The sequence below is a fragment of the Nesoenas mayeri genome (assembly GCF_963082525.1).
Source record: "Nesoenas mayeri genome assembly, chromosome: 11".
NCBI lineage: Eukaryota > Metazoa > Chordata > Aves > Columbiformes > Columbidae > Nesoenas > Nesoenas mayeri.
The window spans coordinates 10,867,935-10,892,194 of NC_137563.1; the positions used below are offsets into that span (position 1 = coordinate 10,867,935).

At 45.6% G+C, this 24,260-nt stretch overlaps 2 protein-coding genes across 3 annotated transcripts in view; one reads left to right on the forward strand and one right to left on the reverse strand.

Moving 5' to 3' along the window:
• The first annotated feature begins 230 nt into the window (after positions 1-230).
• Positions 231-17,966, forward strand: RAB11A (RAB11A, member RAS oncogene family). The gene is made up of 5 exons (XM_080351469.1): positions 231-362; positions 7,396-7,591; positions 8,519-8,712; positions 9,700-9,780; positions 16,298-17,966. The coding sequence occupies exons 1-5, from the start codon at positions 323-325 to the stop codon at positions 16,435-16,437; spliced, it is 651 nt and encodes a 216-aa protein (XP_080207595.1). The 5' UTR covers positions 231-322; the 3' UTR covers positions 16,438-17,966.
• A 3,780-nt stretch (positions 17,967-21,746) lies between these two features.
• The window catches only part of MEGF11 (multiple EGF like domains 11), a gene marked incomplete at both ends in the record, with an annotated part of 192,074 nt that continues 189,560 nt past the window's right edge, over positions 21,747-24,260 (reverse strand). For both annotated transcript variants that reach the window (XM_080351245.1, XM_080351244.1), the window contains 2 exons: positions 21,747-21,907; positions 22,954-23,160. In XM_080351245.1, coding sequence (XP_080207371.1) covers positions 21,747-21,907; positions 22,954-23,160 — 368 coding nt within the window. The remainder of the gene's footprint in view (positions 21,908-22,953; positions 23,161-24,260) is intronic.

A 24,260-nucleotide genomic window follows, 5' to 3' on the forward strand; every position in this document is an offset into this window, starting at 1 on the left:
CTATCCAACTTACCTCCCGGCCGGCACTAGTCGCTTCCCGCCCGCCCTGCTCCCGCTGCCGTGACCGCCGGGCGGGTGACGGGACGTGCCCGCGCGGCCTCAGCGCAGCCGGGCCGAACCGTCCTGCCGCTCCGCTGCGGGCCCCGTCCCCTCGAAACGGGGTGAGCCGCACGGGCAGCTCTACCCCGGAAGGAGTTTTTTGTCACCGCGGCGCTGCCCCGGAAGCACCTGCGTGTGGGCGGGCAGAGCGCGGAGGGCGGAAGCGCTGCGGCGGCTGCAGGGAGGGGCCCGGCTCCCGCTCCCAGACCTCGGCGCTCCCACCATGGGCACCCGCGACGACGAGTACGATTATCTCTTCAAAGGTAACAGCCGCGCCGCCTCATCCCCACGGCAACTGGAGGGGTCACGTTCCCGCGCTGGGGAAGGGGGTCCCGGCTATGGTGGGGGGTGCGGAGCGGCCTCCTCACGGCGCGACCCCCCGCGCCCCAGGCCGCCCGCTCCCCGCTCCGCCGCCGCTCAGCCCCGGCAAGCCAAGGGGAGGGCGGGGAGAGGGGCCCGGGCCCATAGGCGGGTCCCGGCTCCCCAAGGCGGCTGCGGGGCGGGGGGGGCTCCGAGCACCCCGTGTGGGCCTTGCCGGGCCGGGTATCGCCACACTCGCCCGTTTCTGGAGCTCGATCGGCGAACGGAGGCCCCAGAGCGCCAGATTTGGGCGGGTTTCGTTGCGGCGATCCGGCCTGTGTCTTGTCCAGGGTTTCTGCTCCGGGAACAGGCCCGGGCTGGGCCGGCGAACAGAGGTCGGCAGTGCGGATGCCCAGGGTTGATAAGGGCTGTTTCCTTTTCCAGCTATTAAATGGGGCTGTAAAGTCAATGAGTTATATGCTCAGCGTTGGTAGATGATGCAGCTAATTTAATAAAGTGGCGTTATTTGCTGCATTCTGTATTCTGAGCCCTTGGTGAGGGCTGTTTCACACCCAGTGCTCTCGTCCTGCCCTGGCACCGCATCCCGCACCCAGCAGACAAGGTCAAGAATCCCTTATTTTCTAGGCCTGGTGTCCCTCTGTCAGCTCTGCAGCAGCATCTTGGGTTAAATTCTGTCCTGGCAACTCATCCCACACCAAGCAAAGAAGGTCAGGAATCCCTTATGTTCCAAGGCTGATGCCCCTCTGTCATCCGCAAAGCACCAATTTGGGTTAAAATGTTGCAGTTAAGGACTCAGTTTTCACTCCCTGCGGAGTAAAACACCAGCTTGCCGTAAAGGTTCATGAAGCGTATTGTGAAACATGTACAGAAATGCTGATGCTTTCAAGTTGACGATCCAATTTTTTAAATCCGTTGCTGCAAAAGCAAGCAAAGCATTGCAAAAAATAGCTGTTTGTTGCAGTGTGGCATTATAAATTTGAGTTTAGGATTTAGAGTATTGCTTGTTAGGTTGTGATGGTGAGAGACCCATCATGAAACTTGGGTAAAGGAAAGCATCACTGGTTTTATTTTTTCTGTACCCTTAAGTTCCTGTAATAACTTTGAGGAGTTACCTTTTTTTTTTGTTGTTGTTGCCTGTTTTATCCAATTGTCATGTGGAATGTCATATTATCTCTAGCTGTAGATCCCAACTGTACAGCTATTAAAATCAAATTGGGAAGTACCAAGAATGGCCTCTCTGCTCAGCCTGCAGCATTGACCACTAGTTTAATTGTGTTAAGCAACCTTTTTGTACATATTTCATGTGTACAAGTTACCAAACCCATTGCGTTACTTGTACTTGTTCATGCAGTTCTGTCACTTTACTCATAATTAATGTTTTAGCCTGTGATGCAGAGTTTGTTGGGATAGGTCGTATCTTTTATTAGACCTGCTTCCTTATATAATTGGGAAATAATTGAGTTGGGATCAAGTTATATAGAAAAGTTCAAAGCTGGTTTGATTGGTTGCCCCTCCTAAAGCTTTTTCTGTTTAGAGTAGTTTATAGAAGCTCTTGGGAGTGCAGGGAATGGTATGAAAATGGTGTTGCGCAGATGAGCAATCTGGGTTTTGTAAAGCCAGAGTCGACTGCAGGAAGTTGATGCAATGTCATATAACTGGGATTAATGTGGCAGCTGGAATAACATAACAAATGCAGAGTAATACAAATTGTGGAAACTTTTGCAGCTTCCCAAAGGTGATGGTGCTTTTCAACAAGCTGTCACTGCTCTGGAATGATCTTGAAATTATTGCGCATCAGTCTCTGGAATTAATGTCTCATTACCAGAAACTCGTCAAAAAAGGGAAGAGGGAGGTTAAAAACTCTTGGAAAAGGAAATGAGAACTCAGGGAGGACATTGAACTGATGTTTGAATCGGAGATATAAGCACCTTGGGGCCTGAGGGGAAATGTAGGCAGGACAGGCATACTCATTTTGAAAGCGATATAGTAGAATTAAGAAGATGGAGAAGGATATCACAATCAGAAGAGACCTGCTGGATTCGTATCCCTTGTACTGATGTGATGTACAACTTTTACCAGAATTAAACCAGTGAGTGATAAGGGCAAATAGAGAAAGCATTGACTGTTTGTCATGATTTCTCTGGGTATCTGCAATGCTGCTTCTATTGAGCAGCAGGCAAAAACAGAAGGACAGAAAGTTCCACAGATGTATATGCAAATTTTGGAGTCGTGCATTGCCATAGACACTATAAATGGGTTTGAAAGGCTGCACAAATTTATAGAGGAAGAAAAATGTCCATCAGGGTGTTTTAGTGCGGCGATTACAGGGGCAGGTCTGCAGATACTGCTTGTTTGAAGATGCTGGGCTTGCTGGGACAAAGATTATCCTGTTTGTTCTGTCACACGTAATGTTTCCCAGACAGCAGTTCAAGACAGTCAGGTTGGGTGTTGGTCTGTGCAGACACTTAACTCAGCCAGCTCTCCTGGTTTTATGAACTTGAAGGGACACTGTAGGTTGGGGGGACCAAGTTCAGGGTTTGGCTTGGGTTGAAATAATTAGGTGATATTCTCTAGTCTAGCTGTCTTTTGCTGCTCTTGAGCTAAACTGCCACGCGAGGCTTCTGGTTTGGTACTGTCAGCCGCTGATAGCAGCTGGATGTCAAAATCTGGCTGACTCTGCTGGTGGAGGTAAGCTGAGCCCACCCGTGCTGCTGGACCATTGAATCTCAGTACCTGTTACAAAATACCTCTCTCTTGACGCTGTTGCAAAACTTCAACATGTACTAGAGCCTAAGCCTAGCTTGTAAAAAGATAATTTCTGGTGCATTCTTCTTGTCCAGCTACATATCTTTGTGTTCTTCCATACTTTGGGAGTTTAGTTGGGAGCAGTGTCTGTTGTTCCCAGCACCGCGCTTGAGGAAATGCAGGACCTATGAAGTCCAGTTTGTAGAAATCTTGCTCTAATTTTAATGGGAGGAAAATATAATGGTGACATAAGGAAATTACTTTATTACTTAATAAATTAAGCCTGGCTTAAATGCAGGAACTTTTAACTCTTTTTGATTAGTGTAGTTGCAGCAGATGAGTATTTATCACAGCAATGGCACTTGTAGATGTTTTCTGTGGACAAAGCTTCACAGGATTATGTCTGCACCTTGACCATCAGGAACTCTGGGTTTGGGGTCAAACTTCTCATTTCTGAACATGTTCCTTACTTGTGGTGACATTCACCTTCTTGTTAGAAAAACTCTGGTTCCAGCCATCAGCTTCCTACTTTGCATCATGTTCATTTCTCCAACTCTGCTTTGATATTGAGGAAAGGCTCTGAAACCGAACAAACTTACTGGCTTTGGTTTTAGAAAACACGTTTTTTCCCTTGAGTGTTTTGAGAAATTTGTGGGGAAAAGAGGTTTCATGAGACCTATTGATTTTTACAGGAGCAGCAAGCCCTGTGCCTTTGCTGTGTTAGATGTGTCCAGGCTCCTCATCTAGATGCCTCTTAATAGCAGAGCTCAATGCAGAGACAAGAGTTTTGAGATATTCTAATCCCTTAGTGCTGGTGTACTTATTTTGAATTGTGGAATATGCAACTTGTGTGATAACTTTTACTGTAGACAATACAAGCCCATCGTGCTGGACTTTCTATTTTCAGTCTGATTAGGTTGTCAGTAACATATTTAATGAGATAGCTGAAATTTTCAGAAAATACTTTATGTTAGAGGTTAACAGAAATAAAAATAGGGTGAGTGAGCTGGAATGTTGGTGAAAAAATAATAATCCTTTCTTGACGTAGTTCTCTAAATTGCTTTTCGTGCAACACAGGGAATTGAATTCTTAGTTTGGTCTTCTACAAAAATAAACCCGGAAATACAGAATGGAATTTATACACTAGGCTGGACTTCATGCTCTTCCCCCCTCCTCCACCAAATTCTTATCTAAAACCTTTGGGGTGCTTGATGGTCTGGATACTCACGTGCATTGATTTAAAGCATATGCTTGCGAGTACTGAACTGGCACATCACTAAACCAGTAAGAACGACCTGCCTGCTAGTGGGTGGAAAAGAAATTTGAGATGTTTGGGGAAATGTCCAGTCTGTTTATAAGGAAACATTTGAGAGGTTGGCATGCTTAGCTAGCAGAACAAAGCTGAGAGAAGATGTGGTTGCTTTCTGTAAATACCTCAGCATAAACACCGCTGGGAGGAGAAACTAATAAGCTAATGGACAATGCTGGCGCATGAACACCACCATCAGCTGACTGCTAATTTCTTCTGAAAATTAGAAGGCAATTTCTAACCATTAGGAGCGAGTTTCTGGAAGAAAAGCCCAATTCAAGTGTGTGCGCAGGAACAATTACCTTTAATATGGTACTAGATAATGTCATTTCCTCCTCAGAAACTGCCTGGGAGAGTTTGAATGGGACTCAGCTATCCAGGGTCACTCCTGTATTTCTGTGCTAAGAATATGATACATGGGAACATTGTGTAGTATAAAATATCGAAATGAAGTCTTTGATAAGAAAAGCAACATTAAAATTAATAATATGAGTGGCTGTTAAAGCTGTTTCAGTTTGTAATTGTGTTCAAAGAGTGATACTTGCTCAGACTGGCAGAAACGCAGATAGTCTGAGGAGTCTCAGGCGCCTGCTGACATCGCAAGCTGCTCTTGTGGCTGTGTTCAAGAGGAGCTGCAGTGGCCTAATTAAGTAGAGGAAATAGCTTACTTCAAGGAGGAAAGTCTAATATTTTCCCCTCTTAATTGGGACATATTAATCTGGTGCTGGAAACCATTCCGAACATAAGCAGCATGGGATTCAGACAAAGTAAGGAAAAAACCTGGCAGGAGAATGAAAATGATCAGTCTATTAAATGATTTAAAGCTGTGCTTTGAAATATGGACTGAATGACAAAAATGTTTGAGGGGAATACTTAATAGGTGTATGATGCAACCTGTTAAGAAAAGGAAATTATGTGTGTAGATTGCTTTCCTTATTCAGAGAAGATTTTAGCCACTGCCAAAGCTAACACAGGGTGAGTGCAGGACTGAGGTGTGCGGAGGGAGTTGACAACTCTGGCCTCCTAGGAACTTGTTAGTAACACATCCCAGTGAACACAAATATGATGTCATCTCAAACTGTGGCCTAAACCTGCCAAAATAGCACTGCAGAGCTTATTTGCCAATGAAAGACGAGAGCTATGACAGTTTGCCAGGTGGTGATGATGCAATTAGGTGCCCTGTCCCCTGCACTAAGTTTGTTACGGTTTAGCATCTGTGCCAGCAAAGCTGTTGAGCAGTCTCAGGGCACTGCATGGTGCTGACCTGTCACCTAGGAAAGCAGAATCCTGTTCACATTCAGCATCTGTGCTTGTCACCTGCCTGTGCTTGTGACCTTGGTGAACAGAAGCGGTTAACAGAGCCACTCTCTGCTTTATGCAACTTGTGTAGTTTGGCTGGCTGTGTGCTGAGTCAGCTGGCAGAGGAAGCTGCAAAGATGTTTATTTTAATGAAGTATTCTCTACAAGGCCATGCTTGAAACCAGCATTTGCTGCAATTTTTATTTTATGGAGGGTATTTAAAAGGCGCTTCTTTGCCCTTACAGTCAGAGAAAATCCCATTTGTCAGAATTGTTTTGCCTTATTTAAATAGGAGATGGTGTCCAGAGGGCTGCTGTGTGGCGCAGCAGCAGATGGGAGTGTTTGTGCTGCTCAACTGAGACTCGGTGGGGTTTCTCATGTGATTGAAATGTGTTTGCTGGACTCATTCCTCTGTTGTACCATACAGCATCTTTAGCACTGTGTTGCAGTGTCTTAACTGTTGATGATATATGTTACTGAACAAATATTTGTTTTTTTTTCCTGAACATGCATAGCCACAACATTTTTTTGTCACCTGAGCACACACTCTTTTGCTTGGATTGGCCTTGATTCACCACCAAACTTAAAGGTTATCAGCCTTTCTTCTCAAGGATCTTACTCATCCTCTTTTCCTCCATTTCCTTCTGATTCCAATTCAGAACTTTGAGGGTGTAAGATCATCCCAGGAGGCTCCCATTGATGTGGCTCAAGGGTGTGAATATGTATCATCCAGTGGCCTTGGGAGTGAGTTTTAAGTTACACTTAAACTTGCACCTTTCAACTCAGCATTACAAGATATTGCAGCAAATCCTCATGATGCTTTTCTTCTTGCAGGAACTGGACTTTAGACCTTCTGTCCATCTCTCATCAAGCATAGCTGAATCCTTCCAATTAGTTTGCTTGGCACTGGACTGAGTCAGGCTGATCTGGGGAAGGGGGAGTGGATGGTGGTTCTAATTCTGAGGCCCAGCGATACCCTGGCATTATTTTAGAGCGGTTTTAGGCTCTGGCCTAAAGTGGCTAGGAGTGTCCACAGCGGTGATAGACTGCCAAAGGGCAGAGTGCTGTGGCTAGGCTGACATTTTAAACTGGCCATCAGGGTTATCGTGGTCTTGTGTTTCTTGGGGGTTTGATGGTTCTTTTTTTCCATTTTCTGACTCTTCTGCAAAGGTATGAAGAGTATAAAACACAGGCAGGGTCTGCTGCCTGCCCTGTGTTTTGGACTTCTTCAGCAAAGCAGATTTCAGTTGTGTGGTGTGGGGTTTTTTGGTTTTTTAGTTCTAGTGCTGTTACAAGGAGGTGAAATGAAACTGTCTCCGACTTTTGCAGTGACAGCCGTGTACATTCTTCCTGGAGGACGAATGTTCTTCCATGTTGGGCAAAGGAGACTGAAGTGTAACAAGTAAAAGCCAAGGCTAATGTCTGTTCAAAATACTGGTGAATGTGGCAGCTCTGGTGCTCCAGAAATGTCAACATTTGCACAGTAAACCCACGACAGAGGTGGTGTTTTTGCCATTCTTTTATTTAATGTTTCACTCTGGAAAATAAATGTTTATTGCAGGTGATTGTCAACGTATTATCTACATCTGGAATCTGATTCTCATGTCATTTTTGTCTTCTAGTTGTACTTATTGGAGACTCTGGAGTAGGCAAGAGTAACCTTCTGTCTCGCTTCACTCGCAATGAGTTTAACTTGGAAAGCAAAAGCACCATTGGAGTAGAGTTTGCAACAAGAAGCATTCAAGTTGACGGGAAGACAATAAAGGCTCAGATATGGGACACAGCAGGGCAGGAGCGATACCGAGCTATAACATCAGCGTAAGTGAGAGCTTGTGTGACTGAAGAGAGACTTTTGCTGAGGAGGGTAATTTTGAACACCTCTGATTCCTCAGAAACTGCAAGCGGGGGGTGTTGTTATTTTATCATGTAGTATCCACAGCCTATGGGGGAAGGAAGATTAAATATTATTCAGTTCAGAAACTTGATATAGTGTGTCCCTGCACAAACTGATTTGCCTTTCAGTGCTCTCGTGATGTGTAACTGGAGGCATTTCAAGCCTAGAATGCAAGAGCTTTGAGAGATGTATTTCAATGCAAGTGATTGATAAAGTAATATCAGTGTTCATGGAGGTGTTATCAGTGGTAACCTGAGACCAGCAGTAAGGAAAGACTGCTTATTTTGCTTGCTTATTTAATCGGAAAAAAATAGCATGGCAAAAGCGGGATTTAAGTGAAGCTGGAGGTACTTGTGGGGTGGGAGAACACAGCTTGTTTCTTCTTGAATGTGTTACTGTGCCTCTCTCTGGCCTGAAAGGAGAGCAGCTATGGCCTTTTGTAAAGGGAATAAATGAGGTTGATGGTTTTTATGATCCAGTGAGTCATTCTAAAGTCTATCACTATGGGCTGTGCCCGTATTGCACCCACGGTGATGGGTGGGGGAGACTTCTCCGAAGTGGATCAGAGGTTGAAGGTGACAGTAGCTCCCACAGATTTCAGAGCTTCATTTTTGGGGTGCTGGGTTCTCTGCTTACCCCCTGGACTCTCAGTTGTCCTGGCTGCTCCGGTGATGCTGTGCTGTAACCCCAGCCAGGATGCGCTACTTCACTGCTTCAGCTCCCACCTAGCCTGCTTCTGGGTCTTTTCTTGTATTGCTGTCTTAGTAATAGCTGTTTCCCATTATTGCACAGTAACTTGTCACTTTTAATAATGTTTCTTGCCGTTCTCTAACACGTCTCTTCACCAACAGGTACTATCGCGGCGCTGTAGGGGCATTATTGGTGTATGATATTGCTAAGCACCTTACTTACGAGAATGTAGAGCGATGGCTGAAGGAGCTGAGAGACCATGCTGACAGCAATATTGTCATCATGCTCGTGGGAAACAAAAGTGACTTGCGCCACCTGAGAGCAGTCCCTACAGATGAGGCCAGAGCTTTTGCAGGTTGGTGAACTCCAAATAATTTCTTAACGTTAACTGCTTAGGGACCTGCCTCCTTGGTCTAAGATATGCGAGTGTGCTGGTAGGAGGGATAAAAGAGTGCTGCTGGTGATGTTCCTCAGTGGCACATACTGGTGGTTGCCTCTTTAATTCAGTCAAAAAGGTGGTCTTGTAGAACATGCACGCTGATGTGGTTTCATGAAGCAGCTAGAGGCACTTGAAGATTTTAAACCAGACTTATTCTCTTGCCTGTGCATTGCTTTTCTCGCAGAAACTGTGCCTATGGCTTTAAGTTTGTGTTTCTTGTATCGTGGTAGTTTTGCACCTGTATATTGCTATCTTTGTACCAACTGATCTGGACCCCTATGCAGATGCCCATGGCTGAACAGACTTTCATTAAACCAGCTTTCTGACTCTTGTTATGCAATTAACATCTGTGAAAAGTAATTCTAGTTTCTGTAAATCTTACCTTGTTTTAGGCCAGATTTCTTTAATCCAGGAGTGTACCTGGGTTTCTTACATTAAGACTTTGCTGTAGCTGCATTTGCGGAGTTTATGGTCAGTGAGGATCCCTGTCTGCAGGTGAGGGATTGTCACGCCCCAGTAGGGCTAGTCCTGCTAAATAAGCTGCGGTGACATCCCAGCAGGTGGGAGGTGAAGCTCGATGAGGTTAAAGAAAATCCAAGAAGCTTCCTCACACAATTCTGGAAAGTGCAACAAATTCTCACTTTCAGTCATGCAGGAAGATGTGCCTCAAAGTAACACAGCACTGCCCTGTGCTTGAGGATGAGTGTAAATTCTAGTGGTGGTGTTGGGTGGTGTTGCTTTCAGATGACATAATGGGGAAAAACCCACAACTTTTAATACTTTTTCCTGTTACTCGTGTGTCTAATCAGGAGCACCACAAATATAATCTGGTACAGAAGCTCTTCCAGATGGGAAACAGATATGTGGTGTACCCCTCTAATTACAGTATTTCTGTCCACACAGAGAAAAATGGTTTGTCATTTATTGAGACGTCTGCTTTAGACTCTACAAATGTGGAAGCAGCTTTCCAGACTATTCTGACAGGTGAGTCATCTAGTGCTTTGTGTTTCAAGGGGGAAGGGCAGAAGGCTGCTCGGATATGATGCAAATAGGCATTTCTTTGCTTACAAAGTGTTTAAAATTTTGATATTTAATAGTTCTTCAGAGCCATAAGATTTGGAGTCCAGTTTTAAAGTGTGACAGTTGAAAGGCCAGCCTTGGACTCAGGAGTGAATCCTTGTTCCCTTTGATGTGTGCCAGGTTTCTAGTCAGCCTAGTTTTTCAGTTTCCCATTTGTGTAGGGTATAGGGAGTGCCCAGAGGATAGACTGCTCTCATGCAAACATCAAGTTAAAAGAGATGTTGTTTTTCAGAGGAGAAGCCAGTCTAGTTGGTTCTGTCTTTAATGGTGACCATAGCAGTTGCCAAGGGAAAACGGATGAAGGTGTGGATTTCCTTTGAACAACATCGCTAGTCTGAGCTGCAGTGACTCCTGAGCTGCAGGGCAGCCACTATTGCTGCGTTTAATAGTCCTGTCTGGACTTATGGCCTCTGTAACACATGATAGCAGCGGGTGCGGCATTTTTTATGCTACATGGATAAAGTACTTCCTTTTTGTTTAAACCCTTTTTAGATAGGTGAAACTTGTTGAGAATCTGAGACATTCACCTACAGCTACGTGGGGGAGCTTAACTGTGCTTTACGAGGATAGGTTAGGAATTCACACGTTGGCGTGGAAATCACTGGCTGTCCTGTATTGCTGTCCACCCCACCAGCTGCAGCCAGGGCACAGTGGGACAGCAGTGCTGGGTGGGGATTTTGTGCTTTTGTCATTCCCAGCTTGGGCAAATGCCTCTCCAGACCTCTAGTTTGGGTCTTCAAAACACCTGAGAGACTCCTGTGTTCTGGGATGTCTCTTAGTTCTAAGTGCGCCAAGGAATCTGGTTTTTTCTGACTGTATCCAACGTGTTTCCCGGTTGCAAATTTGAAATCCTCCATGCCAGTGTAGCGTGTGCTGGGCTACACAATGTGCTTGGTGTGAGCAGTAGCCCTGCTGCTAAACTCTGTGTCTCCATTTGTCAGATCTCATTGCTGTGACATTGGCGCCTAGTTAGTTTTGAATATTTTTTTCTCTTTGCCAGCTAATTTAGACATTCTTTTAAAAACAAACCAAAAAGGACTCGTTAGCCTTACTGCAACATGTAGGTGGACAATCAGCTAGGAAGTTATTTACTGTAATGAAAGTATATTCTGTAGCATTTCTTGAGTCATTTGAAATGCTTTATGAGCACCCTAGCAGTGGAGCTGTTAAGCTGCGGGAGTATCATGTGCCTGTGTCCATTTGTTTCTTGTCTTATCCTTAGTTATAAGAGGTCTCCAGTAGGTTCTGTTTCTGTTGTGTTTTTTACGGTGGGTTCCTAAGCAGTAGTGCTCCTGTGCATCTACTAGCAAAAAAGCTTGTCCATGTTAGATGAATAAACAGTGCGTGGGGATGCTTGTCAGCTTGGACTAGAACTCGAGTTTGTTTCCTCTTTAGCTGAACCACATGGTTTCCTTTTAACTTCAGCATAGTCATTTGGTTGTAATTCAATGTTGCACAAATTAAAAAAAAAAAAAAGAAGTTATGTTAGCTTATACATTTACTGCCTACATGACTAACTGCTGGGGGTGGGTGGCTTAAGGAGTGGCTGCATGCGATGCTATCTGGGATGCCTGCTGGATTTCCTCTTTTGTCTAGCTACCTAAAGGCAGTCTGTCAAAAATGCTCATGAATTTGGGCATGGATTTTTCAGGAGAAGACATTTTTATTGCTTACTTGTAACTGCTAAAACCTGAAACTTCTTCCTTTCTGCATGTGTCCTTGGTAGCCCCTCTCAGACTGAACTTTGAGGTCAGATTCTGGATAAATGTGCTGTGTGTGCTATAGAACAGCCTTGCTGCCTGTGCTTTCAGTTTTCAGTGGGAATCAGGGCTCTCAGATGAAGGTTTGTTGATTAACTTTCATACTCCTTCAGCACCAGCACTAATGAAACAGAACTAGAAATGAATCGGACATTGTTTATCTCCTCCCAAGGTGACTGTCAGGCTGCCATAGCCAATATAAACCAGTCACCTGGTTGTCCCCAGTTCGTCTTGGACCGTTCTGTTCTCTACCCGTGATGGATGAGGAGGTGGAAAGTTTCCTGTGTGTCCTGGGCTCTGCTGTATTTCCACAGAGCTGTGTGACACCCAGCCGATAGATACACTGCTGTTGCCATGGGGAAGCAGTTCCCCTCTTGGGCACAGGCAAGGCTATTTCTTTATCTCTCCTCCCATGCCTCCAACAGCACCTTTTATTCCAGAAGTTATTTTGGATTCTAATTTGTGGATGTTGGGTTTTTTTTTTTTCTGGTTTAGTATTTCTGTAAGGGAGAGCAGTCTGTAATGGGAGAATGAGTGATTAAAACTTGTCCTTGGTGGACTCTGACAGATGGTTGAGGCTGTTGCTTTTCCACAAACGTCAATGTTCCCTGCATGTCGCTGTGACAGTATTTTGGGTAAAAAGCTCTTGGGTATGTGGACAGGATCCTTGTCCAGGAGGGTTTGGTTCAACTGTGCTGGGAGAAACACTTGTGCTGATTAGTGGGCATGTGGCTGGCTCCAGACAGGAGCTCCTGTTTCAGGGAGATAAAGATGAAGTAAATAATGCATTAGCAGCAGGTTGGCTCCATTTGGGCTGTGACTGGCATGTTAAGGACAAATGTTCTGCCAGTAAACTTCTCGATAACACTTCACAGGTGGCTTTTTCTGTTAATGATTTGCTTTGAAGGAAGGAGGGGAGCAGTCACCTGAGGAATGTGGTTTCCAGAGTGACCCTGCAGAATCGCAGTTAGTCTGTAAGGGGCAACGTGCCACTGAGCACAGTGCCTGCGGGTGGAACGCTCGCTGTCCTTTGAAGAAAGAAGCTGCTGAAGCCACCGGGCTTTGCCCCAGGCTGCGAGCAGAGGTGGCTGACAGAAGAAGGGGCAGGGCACGCTGCGCCACCAGCTCTGCCAGTATTTGCAGCGCTGGGAACGGCATCGCGGAGACATCCCAAGCTGCTCCCAGTGCTTTTCACACAGCTGCTTAGATCTCTCCTGAGCAGGGTGCTGCCACCAGGGGCTACAGCAAAGCTCCCTTCCTCACCATCCCGAATGAAGCTGGTCTGCTTGGGGCAGCATTGGAACCTTGTAAGAGAACTTCCCTCAGAGGTGTAGCAGGGTCTTCGTTAAGCCTCACCACACCCAAATTCTCAGATTAAGCCCTTTTGAATAGACAGCTTTGGGCATGCGGAATATGAGTGCATATATAACCTTGATAGTTAGCACAGCCTAAGTGAGTATGTGATCTGCTGCTGTTATAGGTGGAAGAAAGGGGAGAAAACTTTTTCTTTCTGTATACTGGATGAGGTTTTGGGGACCTTTTCCATCTGTGGCTTACAGCAATGGTCACTATCCAAATTCTTCATCTGCAAGATGTCTAGACTTCAAGGGCTGATTGTCGTGCACACAAAGCTGCTTTGTATCATCTGGAAAATAGGAGAGACTGGTATTATAATCCTATCTATTCTGAGCATTCACAGCAGGATAAAGCATCCTTAAAGTAAACTGGAGTCTGGTTCTGTTCTCTGCTCAGCTCTCCGCTGTATCTGTTCCCACACTGCATTCTGCCATGGTTTCATCTCTAAGGAATTCCATCTCCAAGGAAACAACAGCACAGAGCATTAATGTTGAAAAATCTAGGGATTTCCCTTCTGTTAGCTCTGTACACCTGAAAATGAATGCAACGCTAGTGCAGGCTGAGCAGACAAGGACTGGGCAAGCTCCTCCTGGGAGCAGTGTCACTTTTTCCCAGCCTTCTTACAGTGCGAGGCCTGTCTCGCGCAGTTACCAATTATGCAGTGATGCATTCTACTGACTATGTTCTTAATAAGGTCTCATTCAGTTACTGAGCAGAGCATAAATTGTGGTGTCTTCATTAAAAAGTGCATGTCTTCATTAGCCTGGCATTCCTTGGTGCAGACCAGTTTCAGAGTAGGCTTTGCTGCTGGGCATTTTGCCCCACTCAGAGCAGATCTAAGCTGCTCCTACCTCCCCTTTCACACCAGCCCAGCTGTGTGTGGTTGAAGAGAGTGCAGCTGATCGAGGGAGAGGCTGGATTTGGCTGTTTAGGCTTTAGTCTAGGGCAGTATGCTGTGGCTGCACAAAGCTTTGCACTGCAGGGGAGGTAGAAAGGGCAGCAAGCAACAAACTTGGGGCTGCTGCAAGTTGATCCAAGCAACACAGCTGGTAAATGTCCTTGCAGGACTGCCGGGCAGGCTGGGGATCACAGAAACGTGCTCCTAGAGTCAGAAGGGATAGACCCTTCATCAGTAGAGAAATAGTGCTCTTGAGATTGCTTTTAAGGCTTCAGGGCTGTTTACTGAGGATCTTTGCTGTAAGATGAGGGTGTCACACAGAGGGCACCCTGTTCCAGTCCGTGCTTGATGATGGACGTGTGTGACAGCTCATGTTGGGGACTAGTCTGAACTTGTGCAGGAAGTTCTTTGGAAAAGTGACAATTGCTGCTGCTGAAGGTGTTACTGGGGAGTTTCCAGTATCAATGGTAGCGAGAGCCTTCTGCACACACACACAGGGCCTGGCTGATCCTCCTCTGCAAATTCCCACCTGGGCTTGCAGGTGGCTTTAAAGATCTGGTTGTATGGGATTCACTTAACCTGTGAAGATGTTTATGTGTTAGACTGTTGGAAAGAAGAGTGAATTCGAGAAAGGGTGAAATAGGAAAATCCTTTTACATGTGCAGCTCACTTGGTTGCCCTAGTAACTTGATCTGTAACAATGTGTGTGTAAACTCCAGTTTTTTGAACACTTCTAGTCTGAGCTGTCAGTTTGGGGGGCCAACAGGCACATTTTTTTAAGTGCCACTTGCAAAGACTGATGTTACTTGTCCAGTCCTTACATACAGCGCAGTATTTATGTGCAAGATTTTTATTTTACCAGTGATCCCGTGGATGTGCGGAGTGCTTGGCCTCTGTTTGCGTTGGCAGCTTAAATCAGCGCAGGCTTGTTGCGTCAAGGGCAAGGTTTTCTTCTTAGCTACTCAATGCCATCTCTTCCTGATGTTGTAAGAGCGGGCGCTTGGCTGCGTGCTCGGCCCTTGGCAGCAAAGACGACCTCTCTGTGCAAGGTTGCTGGATTTCCAGGACTGAAATGATGTCAGGGTGTGCGCTAAGCAGCAGCTCATTAAAATCCTGAACAAGGGCTACTTGCTAATGACAAATTTATGGGTGGAAAACACGTGTGTTGGTTTGGGATCAGGCAAGGTGTGTGTTTGGACAGTCGTTATCCAGCTGAGAAGAGACTTTTGGAGGAAAGCACTTGGACCTTTGCTTTGTTTGGCTGGAGTTGTTTGTGAGCTGCGCTCTTCCCCGCTTTGCTCCGCAGTGAAGTGCGGACACCCTCGTCCTGCCCAGCCGGGGCGGCAGCGCTGCTGGCTTTGTTGCCAACGCGCTTTTCTGTTGTGCAAAGTAGAAGTTGTCATGTTGTCATTTCAGTCCGGCTTTTTGCTGAATGTGAAACTCTTTCCAACTTTTGTTAAACTGAGGTTTAGCATGCCTGTTTTGGGTTTTTTTTTCAACTGTTATGGTTTAAAACTCAAATTTGCAAGTCAAGTTCCCCATGTTCTATTTTTGGTGTGCTTTATTTCCTTTCTGGGGGTGAAGTGCTACACATACCATACTCTTCTGTGCAGCTGAAGTAAGTGCTGTTGTAGCTACTCTGAGTTTATGTACAGCACATCGGCAACTAACAGATCTCAGGCTTTTGGTGTGGCGTTCCCCACTTGGCAGCATGCGGGGAATGGCGCAGGAGTTTAACCCACGCTCTGTGATGTATGCTGGAATTCCTTCATCTGGAGTCCATATTTCTTGTCTAGTTTTGAAGTTTAGCTACAGTAACACAGCAAATTTTGTCAAGGGTTTGCGTTCTGCTTAAGGGTCTGGGTCTCCCCTTTTGGGCCTCAATATTCAACCTTTTTTGATGATTTAAAACCACTTGGATGATAGAGAAGCTACTGTACATGCTGGGGAGGCTGAGAGAGAAGAAATTGCCCTTGGAATCCTGTCAGAAAGAGAAATTTTGAGTGGTTCTCTTTAATCCTGTTGTTGGTTGTGGATACAACAGTAAACATGTGACTGCTGTCCTCAGAGCCTTAGGAACCATCAGGAGGAATTGGCGGGGTACATAGTTCATAGTTTCTGATTCCCAGAAAAAAAAAAAAGGGGTGAATTCTGTCCATTTACTAACTCTTGTTGCTTGAAACAATCATTAAAAAACAATTTCTTTTGAAAAAATATAATTATTTTCTTTTCTGAACATAGAAAGCATCACAATTGAGCCTCTTGTGCATGTTTCTGTGCATTACCTGTACATTTCCAAAACTATGGGAAATCTTTATATATTTGATGCCTAGTTTCCCACCGATTTAACTTTCTGATGGCGTGTTGCTGGTGTCTGCGTAATGACTGGCTCTTTCTCGTCTTCCAGAGATCTATCGTATTGTTTCCCAGAAGCAAATGTCCGACAGACGTGAAAATGATATGTCTCCAAGCAACAATGTGGTTCCCATTCACGTCCCTCCAACCACTGAAAACAAACCAAAGATGCAGTGCTGTCAGAATATATAGAATTGTTCCTTCTTTCCTAAAAGGCTGTGTATATTTCCCCAGGTCGAAGATTTAAATATATTTGTAATTCTTGTGGTTACTTTTTTGTGTTTAGTTACTGCTTATTCCTTCTGAATTTCTCCATGTCTTGAACACTTTGATTTCAGTGTTTATAGATCTATTGCTTCTGTGTGGCTGCAGTATTTTCCCAATGCCGACTTGTCGGTTTTGGTTCAGTAAATTGTTCGGAACTGATCTGATCTCTCTCCTACACGATGCCCGCTAGTCAGAGCACACACACCTTTAGTGAGCACTCGATGATGTTATTCTGCTCCTCGCTAAGCAATTACTGTCAGGTTAACTAGGAAAATATCTCTGGGCAGGATAATCTTTCCTTGTCTTAAGGTGTTGCATACTGCATCTAAAGCTTGATGAAATGCCCGTGGCTCTGAAGTGCAATTTTAATGTAAGTTAATGTTTTTGGCTACATCTTCAGACTGTCAAGGATTTTTTTTTTAATAGAATATTATGGGGGAGAAAAGAGAATTTCTTGCAACCAAGCAGCAGGGTTCTTGCTACCTGTGAACGCGCTTTTGTGGTTTGTTGCTGCTGCCGAGGAGGTGTGATGTGCGGTGGAGCCGCTGCTGAGGAACCCAAAAGCAGGAGCTGGGAACCGCTGTGGGGTCACTCAGCCCCGGAACCTGCAGCAGGTTTGTGTGCAGAGTTGGCTTCTGCAGTGCTGGTGCTGTCAGGATTTGAGGATTTCTCTTTCATGATGCACAGACCTGAAGGGTGTTACCATGTCTTACATATCACGTTTATTAATCCATGCCTTGGATATTAATACAGTCAGATGCTTGAGTTGATGAATCAATAACTTCCACAACCTGTTCTTAGTTTTCAGTTCTGTTCCATCCGGTATTGTTAAATTATTCCGGTCTTCTGGGATATATTCTTGAACAAAACCACCTGGCGTAGTTTTCTCACTGGATGCCTTCCTTCCGTGGTCTGTCGCTCAGTACAAATCATTGTTCGATTTGCTTGTTCAGGACACGTGGACGGTGCCTTCTGTTGTATCGCTCGGTACACACCACTCCCAAACAGTCGTTGAACCCAGATCTGGGGGCTACAGGCACTGCAGTTCTACACTAGTTAAAAGAACTGTTTGTTGTATAAATGCCTGCAGTTATTTGTACAATTACAGGGAAGTAAATTGATTGTAGGCGACGTTTCTCAAACCCTGATATGACTCACTGGGAACATCCAAATCTGGGTAGGGACAGCCAGCTGCGTTTCGTACCCAACCTTTCTGTCTTGCGGTGCTCATGATGTGTAAGGCACACGGAAGGCATTGCTGTAGTCGGTCACTTGGTTTTTTTTCTTTTTTAATTCATTTCTCCTCCTGGTATTAGTTCTGAAGATGCTATTTTGATCTGTTTGTAAATTACTTTGTATTTTATGCATGTACTGTACCTTGATTCATTATTTTTTTAGATTGATTTAAAATATATTCATCCATGATTCTAATAAAGAATTACAGGGGACGTCTCCGTACGGTGTTGGGTGCACTTTTTGGGAGAACTGGGATTTGAGATGAACGTTTTTACTTACTGGAACCCAGTAAACTTCTTGCAGCAGGCTGGGAGAAGGTGCCGAAGTAGAAGTACCACCAGAAAGGGAACTGAAAGGTTTCTTCTCTTAGACCAGGCCTGCAGCGTTTTGGGGCTGCTGCTACGGTTCAGAGCCAGTTTGGCAGCTTCAGGAAGCTTTTACACTCTGGTAAGTGTGTGGGTTTGCTTTAATCAAACCCCTGAGTGGCTTTTACAAACCTGTTTTGGTGGTGGTGTTTTGTTTGTTTTCCACATTGCTGACTGCGGGAGCTGTTCTTGCAGCACTTTCTCCAGTCAGGCTGGAGCATATTTTGGAATTAAGCAAATTTACCACAGCAGCCGAGTTCTAAATTTATCAACTGGAAATGCAGGATGAGTTTCACTTCGCTTCCTTTTCTGATTCACTTAAGCAGGCAGCTCGACTCGGCTGTTGTGAGAGGTTTGGATTTCACACGGTTTAATGCAGGACGGTTCCTCTGCACAAAGGGCTGCGGGAGGCCGAGGCCGCGCAGCGTTTGCGTGTCGGACGTGCCGCTTCCTTCGCCTCACAACAAACAGGCCTGTGTGGAAGTCCCGAGCAGCTGTGAAATGGCCACGTGTGCTGTTAGACAAAGTAAGAACTCTTTTATTTTTTTCTTTTTCCCCCACCAGATCTTTAAAATTAATAATCCTCAAATAGGCCTTAGAAATGCTGTGCAAAAATATTTTGTACTCACAAACTGCTGCAACATGGAAAGTGAAGTTTCCATGCAGTAGTTTGTAAAGCCTTCATGAGCCGTTGGCTTTGAAAGCAAAATCAAATGGTTTATGTCCAGAAATGTCACTTCTTACCTGTTCAAGCCTTTGCCTCCTATTCTGGGGTTCTGTCTGTCTTTTTCCTGACCAGGCAGCGTGGATCCCGGCTGTCCCCACGCTGGGTGACACTCCTGGGGTGAGCAGGGGCTTCACCAACCACTTCAGGATTTTTGCTGCTGGTTGATCATCTCTTGTGGAGTTGGCGTCTCTTCTCTGTGAGAACTCTGTATAATGCTGCAAAATTGGCTTTACTTGCCAAAAGCTTTCACCATCATTTACATATTTGAAAGTCCCAGCTTTACTGCAGAGGCTGTGCAGTGAGCAGCAGTGGTTCTGGTGTCTGGTGGGAGCTAAGGTTCTGACTCTTAAGTAGAGAGGACATGGAATTGTGCTCATTTAAAGACATTTTTATTAAGCCAGAATTATTTATTTTATCAGTGCAAACCTGATGAATTTCCAGACTTAAACAGCTTATTGAGTGTGGCTTGTCAAATAAGATTACATGCTGGGCTTTGGGTGACAAGATTTCTAGACATAAGAAGCACAAATAGTGAAAAAGCTTCACCATGTAGCAGTCTGCTGCGCTGCCTGGGCATCGTTAATTCTGAAGGTGTTTCTGATTTATTGCTGAGGCTCCTGGCCGCTGTCAGGCCTGCTCAGGTGGCTGCCACGTGTCCTCACAGTGGGGGAACTGCTGCCCTGCATCCTCCACTCTGCACATTTCTGAGCAATCCTGTGGGTTTTGTTTGGGGGGCAGCCCCTTGGTGACCAGCCCCATGGCCTGGAGAACTGAGCTGAACACAGGCTGGAAGTTTAATCTGCAAATGAGTATGTTTGAGAAATACACACTGAGAGAAAGTCAATTTATTTTTGTACAAGGCAGAATACCTTTGCACAGTGAACAAATATATTACAAATCTGTCTTGCCTTAAAAAAGTATTGCCATTTTGGTGCCTATTTCCTAAGCTAATATACAAGAATGTACTTTGCTTGTTTTCCTGTTAAGCTCTATGCACATCATTGCATTTGGTTTGAAAATCCAGCTTTGAAAAAAAAAAAGCTGAGCACATCTCTGCTCTCTGGAGTCTCATCACCAACTTTACAACACACACACAAACACTGGCCGAGCGGCAGCTGAGGCGGCTTGTGCTGGGTGTCAAGGTGGGTCCCGATCAAGAGTATTCCTTATTGAACTGCCTTTCTCTTGGTATTTTTGAGGTAAGTCTTTCTAGTCATGTACATAAAATATATTCCTACTGGTTCTAAAAATAATTGACTACTTACATCGCAAATAAGGCTCTCCTGGAAAAGAAAATTGCAGTTGCTGATCGGCCATTGCGCCCATGCACACATGCAGCATTCGTGTAACTACTGGTGCGCTATCCTGCAACAGGAAAACAGCTGCTCTGGGAGCCAGGGGAGTGCTGGGCTCGGCTCCACTGGCCCCTGCAGAGCTCGGGGTTTGCACAGAGGAGTCTGGACCCTGGTGGGGTCCCAGCTTCTCCAGCACCCCCTGGCCCGAGGGTGCTGCTGCAGGGACGCGGGTGCTGGGAGTGATCCAGCGCCTGGGCTGAGCCTGAGCCGGGATCAAGCCGCTGCCGCGAAGCTCCTCTCCACAGGCCCCTGGACCAGCAGCTTCCATGAGCGATCATGCTTTGAACAAATGTATTGGTGCTGGTTTCGTTCTCTTCTGTTTCCATTGGACTGGCAAATGTGCAACAGATTTTTTTTTTTAATATATTTAAGAAGCAATCAAGTTGCTACTTCCATGTTTGCCTAATAAAATTACATATTTAGAATCAATATTACTTCATGCTCAAAATCTACAAGGAACAGCTTAACAGCAAGTATTCTACTTTCTAGGTCAATAAAGATTACAAAAAAAAAAAATCATGGTGGCTTAGTCCAAAACATTACCATGGGCAAACCCCTTGATAATTACTTCACCAACAGCTGCTGAAAAGGAAAACCCAGTTCCAGCCAATTTAATGACATTTCAGGTAAAATCATCAACAGATAAAGTTGCACTACATGGTAATGCACATCAAATTAAAGGGTGTCACCAATGGCATGCTGCTGAGTGCGGTGGGATGAGATGGTTTGTAAGGAGGGTCTAGAGAAAATGTGTCTCAGTTAAACTTAACCAGGGCGAGTCTGTGCAAACCTGCAGCGTCCCAGGGAAGTAAATGAAGTTTACAGCACCTAGATTGATCTAACAAAATAGAAGAGAAACTCAGGTTATTAGCAAAGATCAGTGGACATTTGCCAAGATGTTCCATTTTTAAGAACTGCACAGAACGTGTTTCTGGTAATAGTCCTCAACACAAATACACTGGTACTGAATATAAAGATGAAAATCTCAGTGATAATGACCAAGCATAATCTGCACATGTTGCACGTGGTGATGGCAGCAAATGAGGTTTCTAGAAAGTGACATGGCGAGTTTCCCTGCCTTTGTTCAAAAAAATGTCCATTTCCATGACAAAAATGTAAATTATATTCCCATGTATTCCTAGTCAACGCATTCCTAACAGTAAAAGGTTTCTTGATGCAGCTGGTAGAAATGTACATCTGTAAGTCCTTCTGCTTAGCACGTTTTTGTGTTTTACGTTACAGCAAAGCCAGGGTTAGAATACATGCCACGGAGAGATTTTGCCTGGAGCCACACAGACACCTTCCTGGGTGACGTACTCCGGTCACGCGTGGAGGAGGGTCGCCTTAGTTCCCAAACCCATTAAAAAAAAAGTCTTTATAAATAACCTCATGCAGTAGCAGTTGGCCCAAGCTGATGTTGTGTTATGTCAGGTCCTTGCGTAAGAGAGTCTGAAGTCCTGTCAGCATCCTGCAGTGCAGAAAAGGATTGTCTTCTCTTTGCGTCCTCAAAGTTCATGTTTGCAGCACAGCACACCAGTGAAGTTCATCCTTTTAAGACTGCTTGTCCCAAGATGGCCCGTGCGTTGGGCTGTGCCTTACGGGGAGGAGGTCATAGTGACTAGGAATGTGACTGTTCCTAGGCAGGTCGTATGGATTTTGGAGGTAACTGGCACTCCGACTGCGGGCGTCTTGGACCACGCTGACAGTGGGCTCTGGGGAAGCAAGGAAAACGAGGTTACGGTAACCAGCAGCACTAACCAAACTAGTGAAGTGTTTCGGCACAAGCCCAGAACATCTGCTTCCCAAACCATCTCTTCCCCTCACAGCTTTACTGGCAGCATAGGGAGAAAAAACACCAAACAGATCCAAGGGCAGGTAGTTCCCAAAGCCTTGCAGATAATGCCTTCAGCAGACCAACACTTATCACAGAACCATACAATACCAGGTTGGAAAGGACCACGAGGATCATCTGGTCCAATCTTCCTTGGCAAGAACGTGGTCTAGACAAGCTGGCCCAGCTCTCCCTGTCCAGCTGAATTTGAAAAGTGGCCAATGCTGGGGAATCCACCACTTTTCTGGGGAGATGATTCCAGTGGCTGATTGTTCTCATTGTGAAACATTTCCCTTGTGTTCAATCGGAATCTCCCCAGGAGCAACTTGTACCCATTGCCCCTTGTCCTTTCCACGTGCCTGCTTGTAGAAAGGGAGTCTCATCTTCTTCGTAACCACCCGTTACAAACTGGAACATGGTGATGAGGTCTCCCTTAAATGTTCTTTCCTCAAGGCTGAACAAGTCCAGTTCTCTCAGCTTTTCCTCTTATTGTGGCTGACCAGTCCTTGGATCATCTTTGTGGCTCTTCTCTGGACCCTCTCCAGCATATCAACATATATATATATATTTTTTTTTTTTTATAGCAGGGACCAAAATTGACCACACTATTCCGGGGGTGGCAAATAAATCATGAGCATAAGGAGGGAGCCTCAGGCCCCATCCGCAGGGGCTGGAGGAGCAATTTGGAGCTGTACCCAGCTCACAGCCACCACCCAGCACAGACCCCGGCCCAGACTTGCTCCTCAAATCACACTAATGCACAAACCTCCCCCCGGTCAGAACCTCCCTGCACCGTGCCAGGTCCCTGCTACTTGTGTCGGGAAAGGGGGGGGAATATATAAATATATATATAAAAAATATATAAATTGTCATCTACAATAAAACATAAACTGTTGGAATAGACCCTGTGCTGCCCACCCCACTTACCAACTTCATAGATGTTTTTATTGGCGGTCGATGAAGTTGGCATTTCTGAATACGGGGACTCCCTGTGACCAGGCGATTTCATTTCCACGTAGCTGCTCTCGGAGTGTTTGCATGTTAAAATGGGGGGGTCTTTAATGGTGGCGTATGGGTTTTCACTGCTGTTCAGAGAACAAGTGCTGGAGCTGCACACAGATTCTTTCATATAATCTGCAAAACAAGAGCAGAGTGGGCATGTTAGGGGTGTCAGCTTGCTGAGGTTAATCACACTTGAACCTGTGCAGGAGGGTGAGGGATGGGGGTCAGGGGGGACAGGCAGATCCTTGAAGCATCCAGCAGACACCCGCTGCGTGTGCTCTGGGTGTGTCCAGCCCATCGCATCCACAGCTCACTAGCAGGAAAGAAATAAAAACCTGCTCCATACCGAAGGTTTTCCTGTAAAAGGTTCTAGTTGTCATTTATGGCAATATTTAACTTGAGGTGGCAATCCTTTCCCTCCCTCCCCTTAACTCCTAGGGAGCTGATTTAAATCCCGCAGCCCCATGCACGTGGCCATGGCATGTCAGCTCTGCCGGTTCCTGGCCTGCTGGGCCAGCTACAGGGTTAGTGTCCCGGGGGCTTTGGCCAACATCAAATGCCTTATGTTTGAATGCAAAACATTTCCAGCAGGCTTAGAACTGCACCAGTGCAGCATATGCACATACATCCCCTGAGAGCTCCAGCTTCTGGGTTTATCCAGCACCAGGAAAAACCAACTTATTCACATTCCCTCTGCCATTATGACCAGGAGGAGGCTGCTCCTGCAAGCAGGGAACGCTTGGGTTTCCGCAGGGGGGTACAAGCCTCCTTCTGAGCCTTGATTTTGTTTTGCCTTTTTCCCCCACCCTCACTGCTGTACATCTCCTGCTCCTCTCCCCTAGGCTGGGGAAAGCAGGAGATGGTGACGGAGGTGAACACAGGGAGAACAAGGTTGGCTGAGAGCTGGAACCACCAGGCTCTCCTGTCCGTCACCCTGGCTGGGGTTTGCCAGCCTGCTGCAAGGTACAGTGCCAGTCTTGCTTTAAAAATAAAAAAAGAAAATAGAGAATAAACAGGTCTTAACATTGACATTCAAGAACGTGCCATTGCTGCTGTGTGCATCCTGCTGGGCAGTGCCATTAATTTAGAATTAGAGCGATGCAATGAAAGATGAGGCATTTTCTTGTGCTGGGTTACAGTACAAAGGCAGATCCTGGTATATATGAAATACTCCTGGTGAAATAGCGGGACTTGCAAAATAGCTGCAATCCCAGCTGCCCCCGCTATCTAGT

Bases quoted from the DNA above. Each gene is read 5' to 3' on its own strand.
- RAB11A (XM_080351469.1), top strand. From the start codon at position 323: ATGGGCACCCGCGACGACGAGTACGATTATCTCTTCAAAG. The intron at 363-7,395 runs GTAACAGCCGCG...TTTGTCTTCTAG, and splicing joins GTACGATTATCTCTTCAAAG to TTGTACTTATTGGAGACTCT. The intron at 7,592-8,518 runs GTAAGTGAGAGC...CTTCACCAACAG, and splicing joins TACCGAGCTATAACATCAGC to GTACTATCGCGGCGCTGTAG.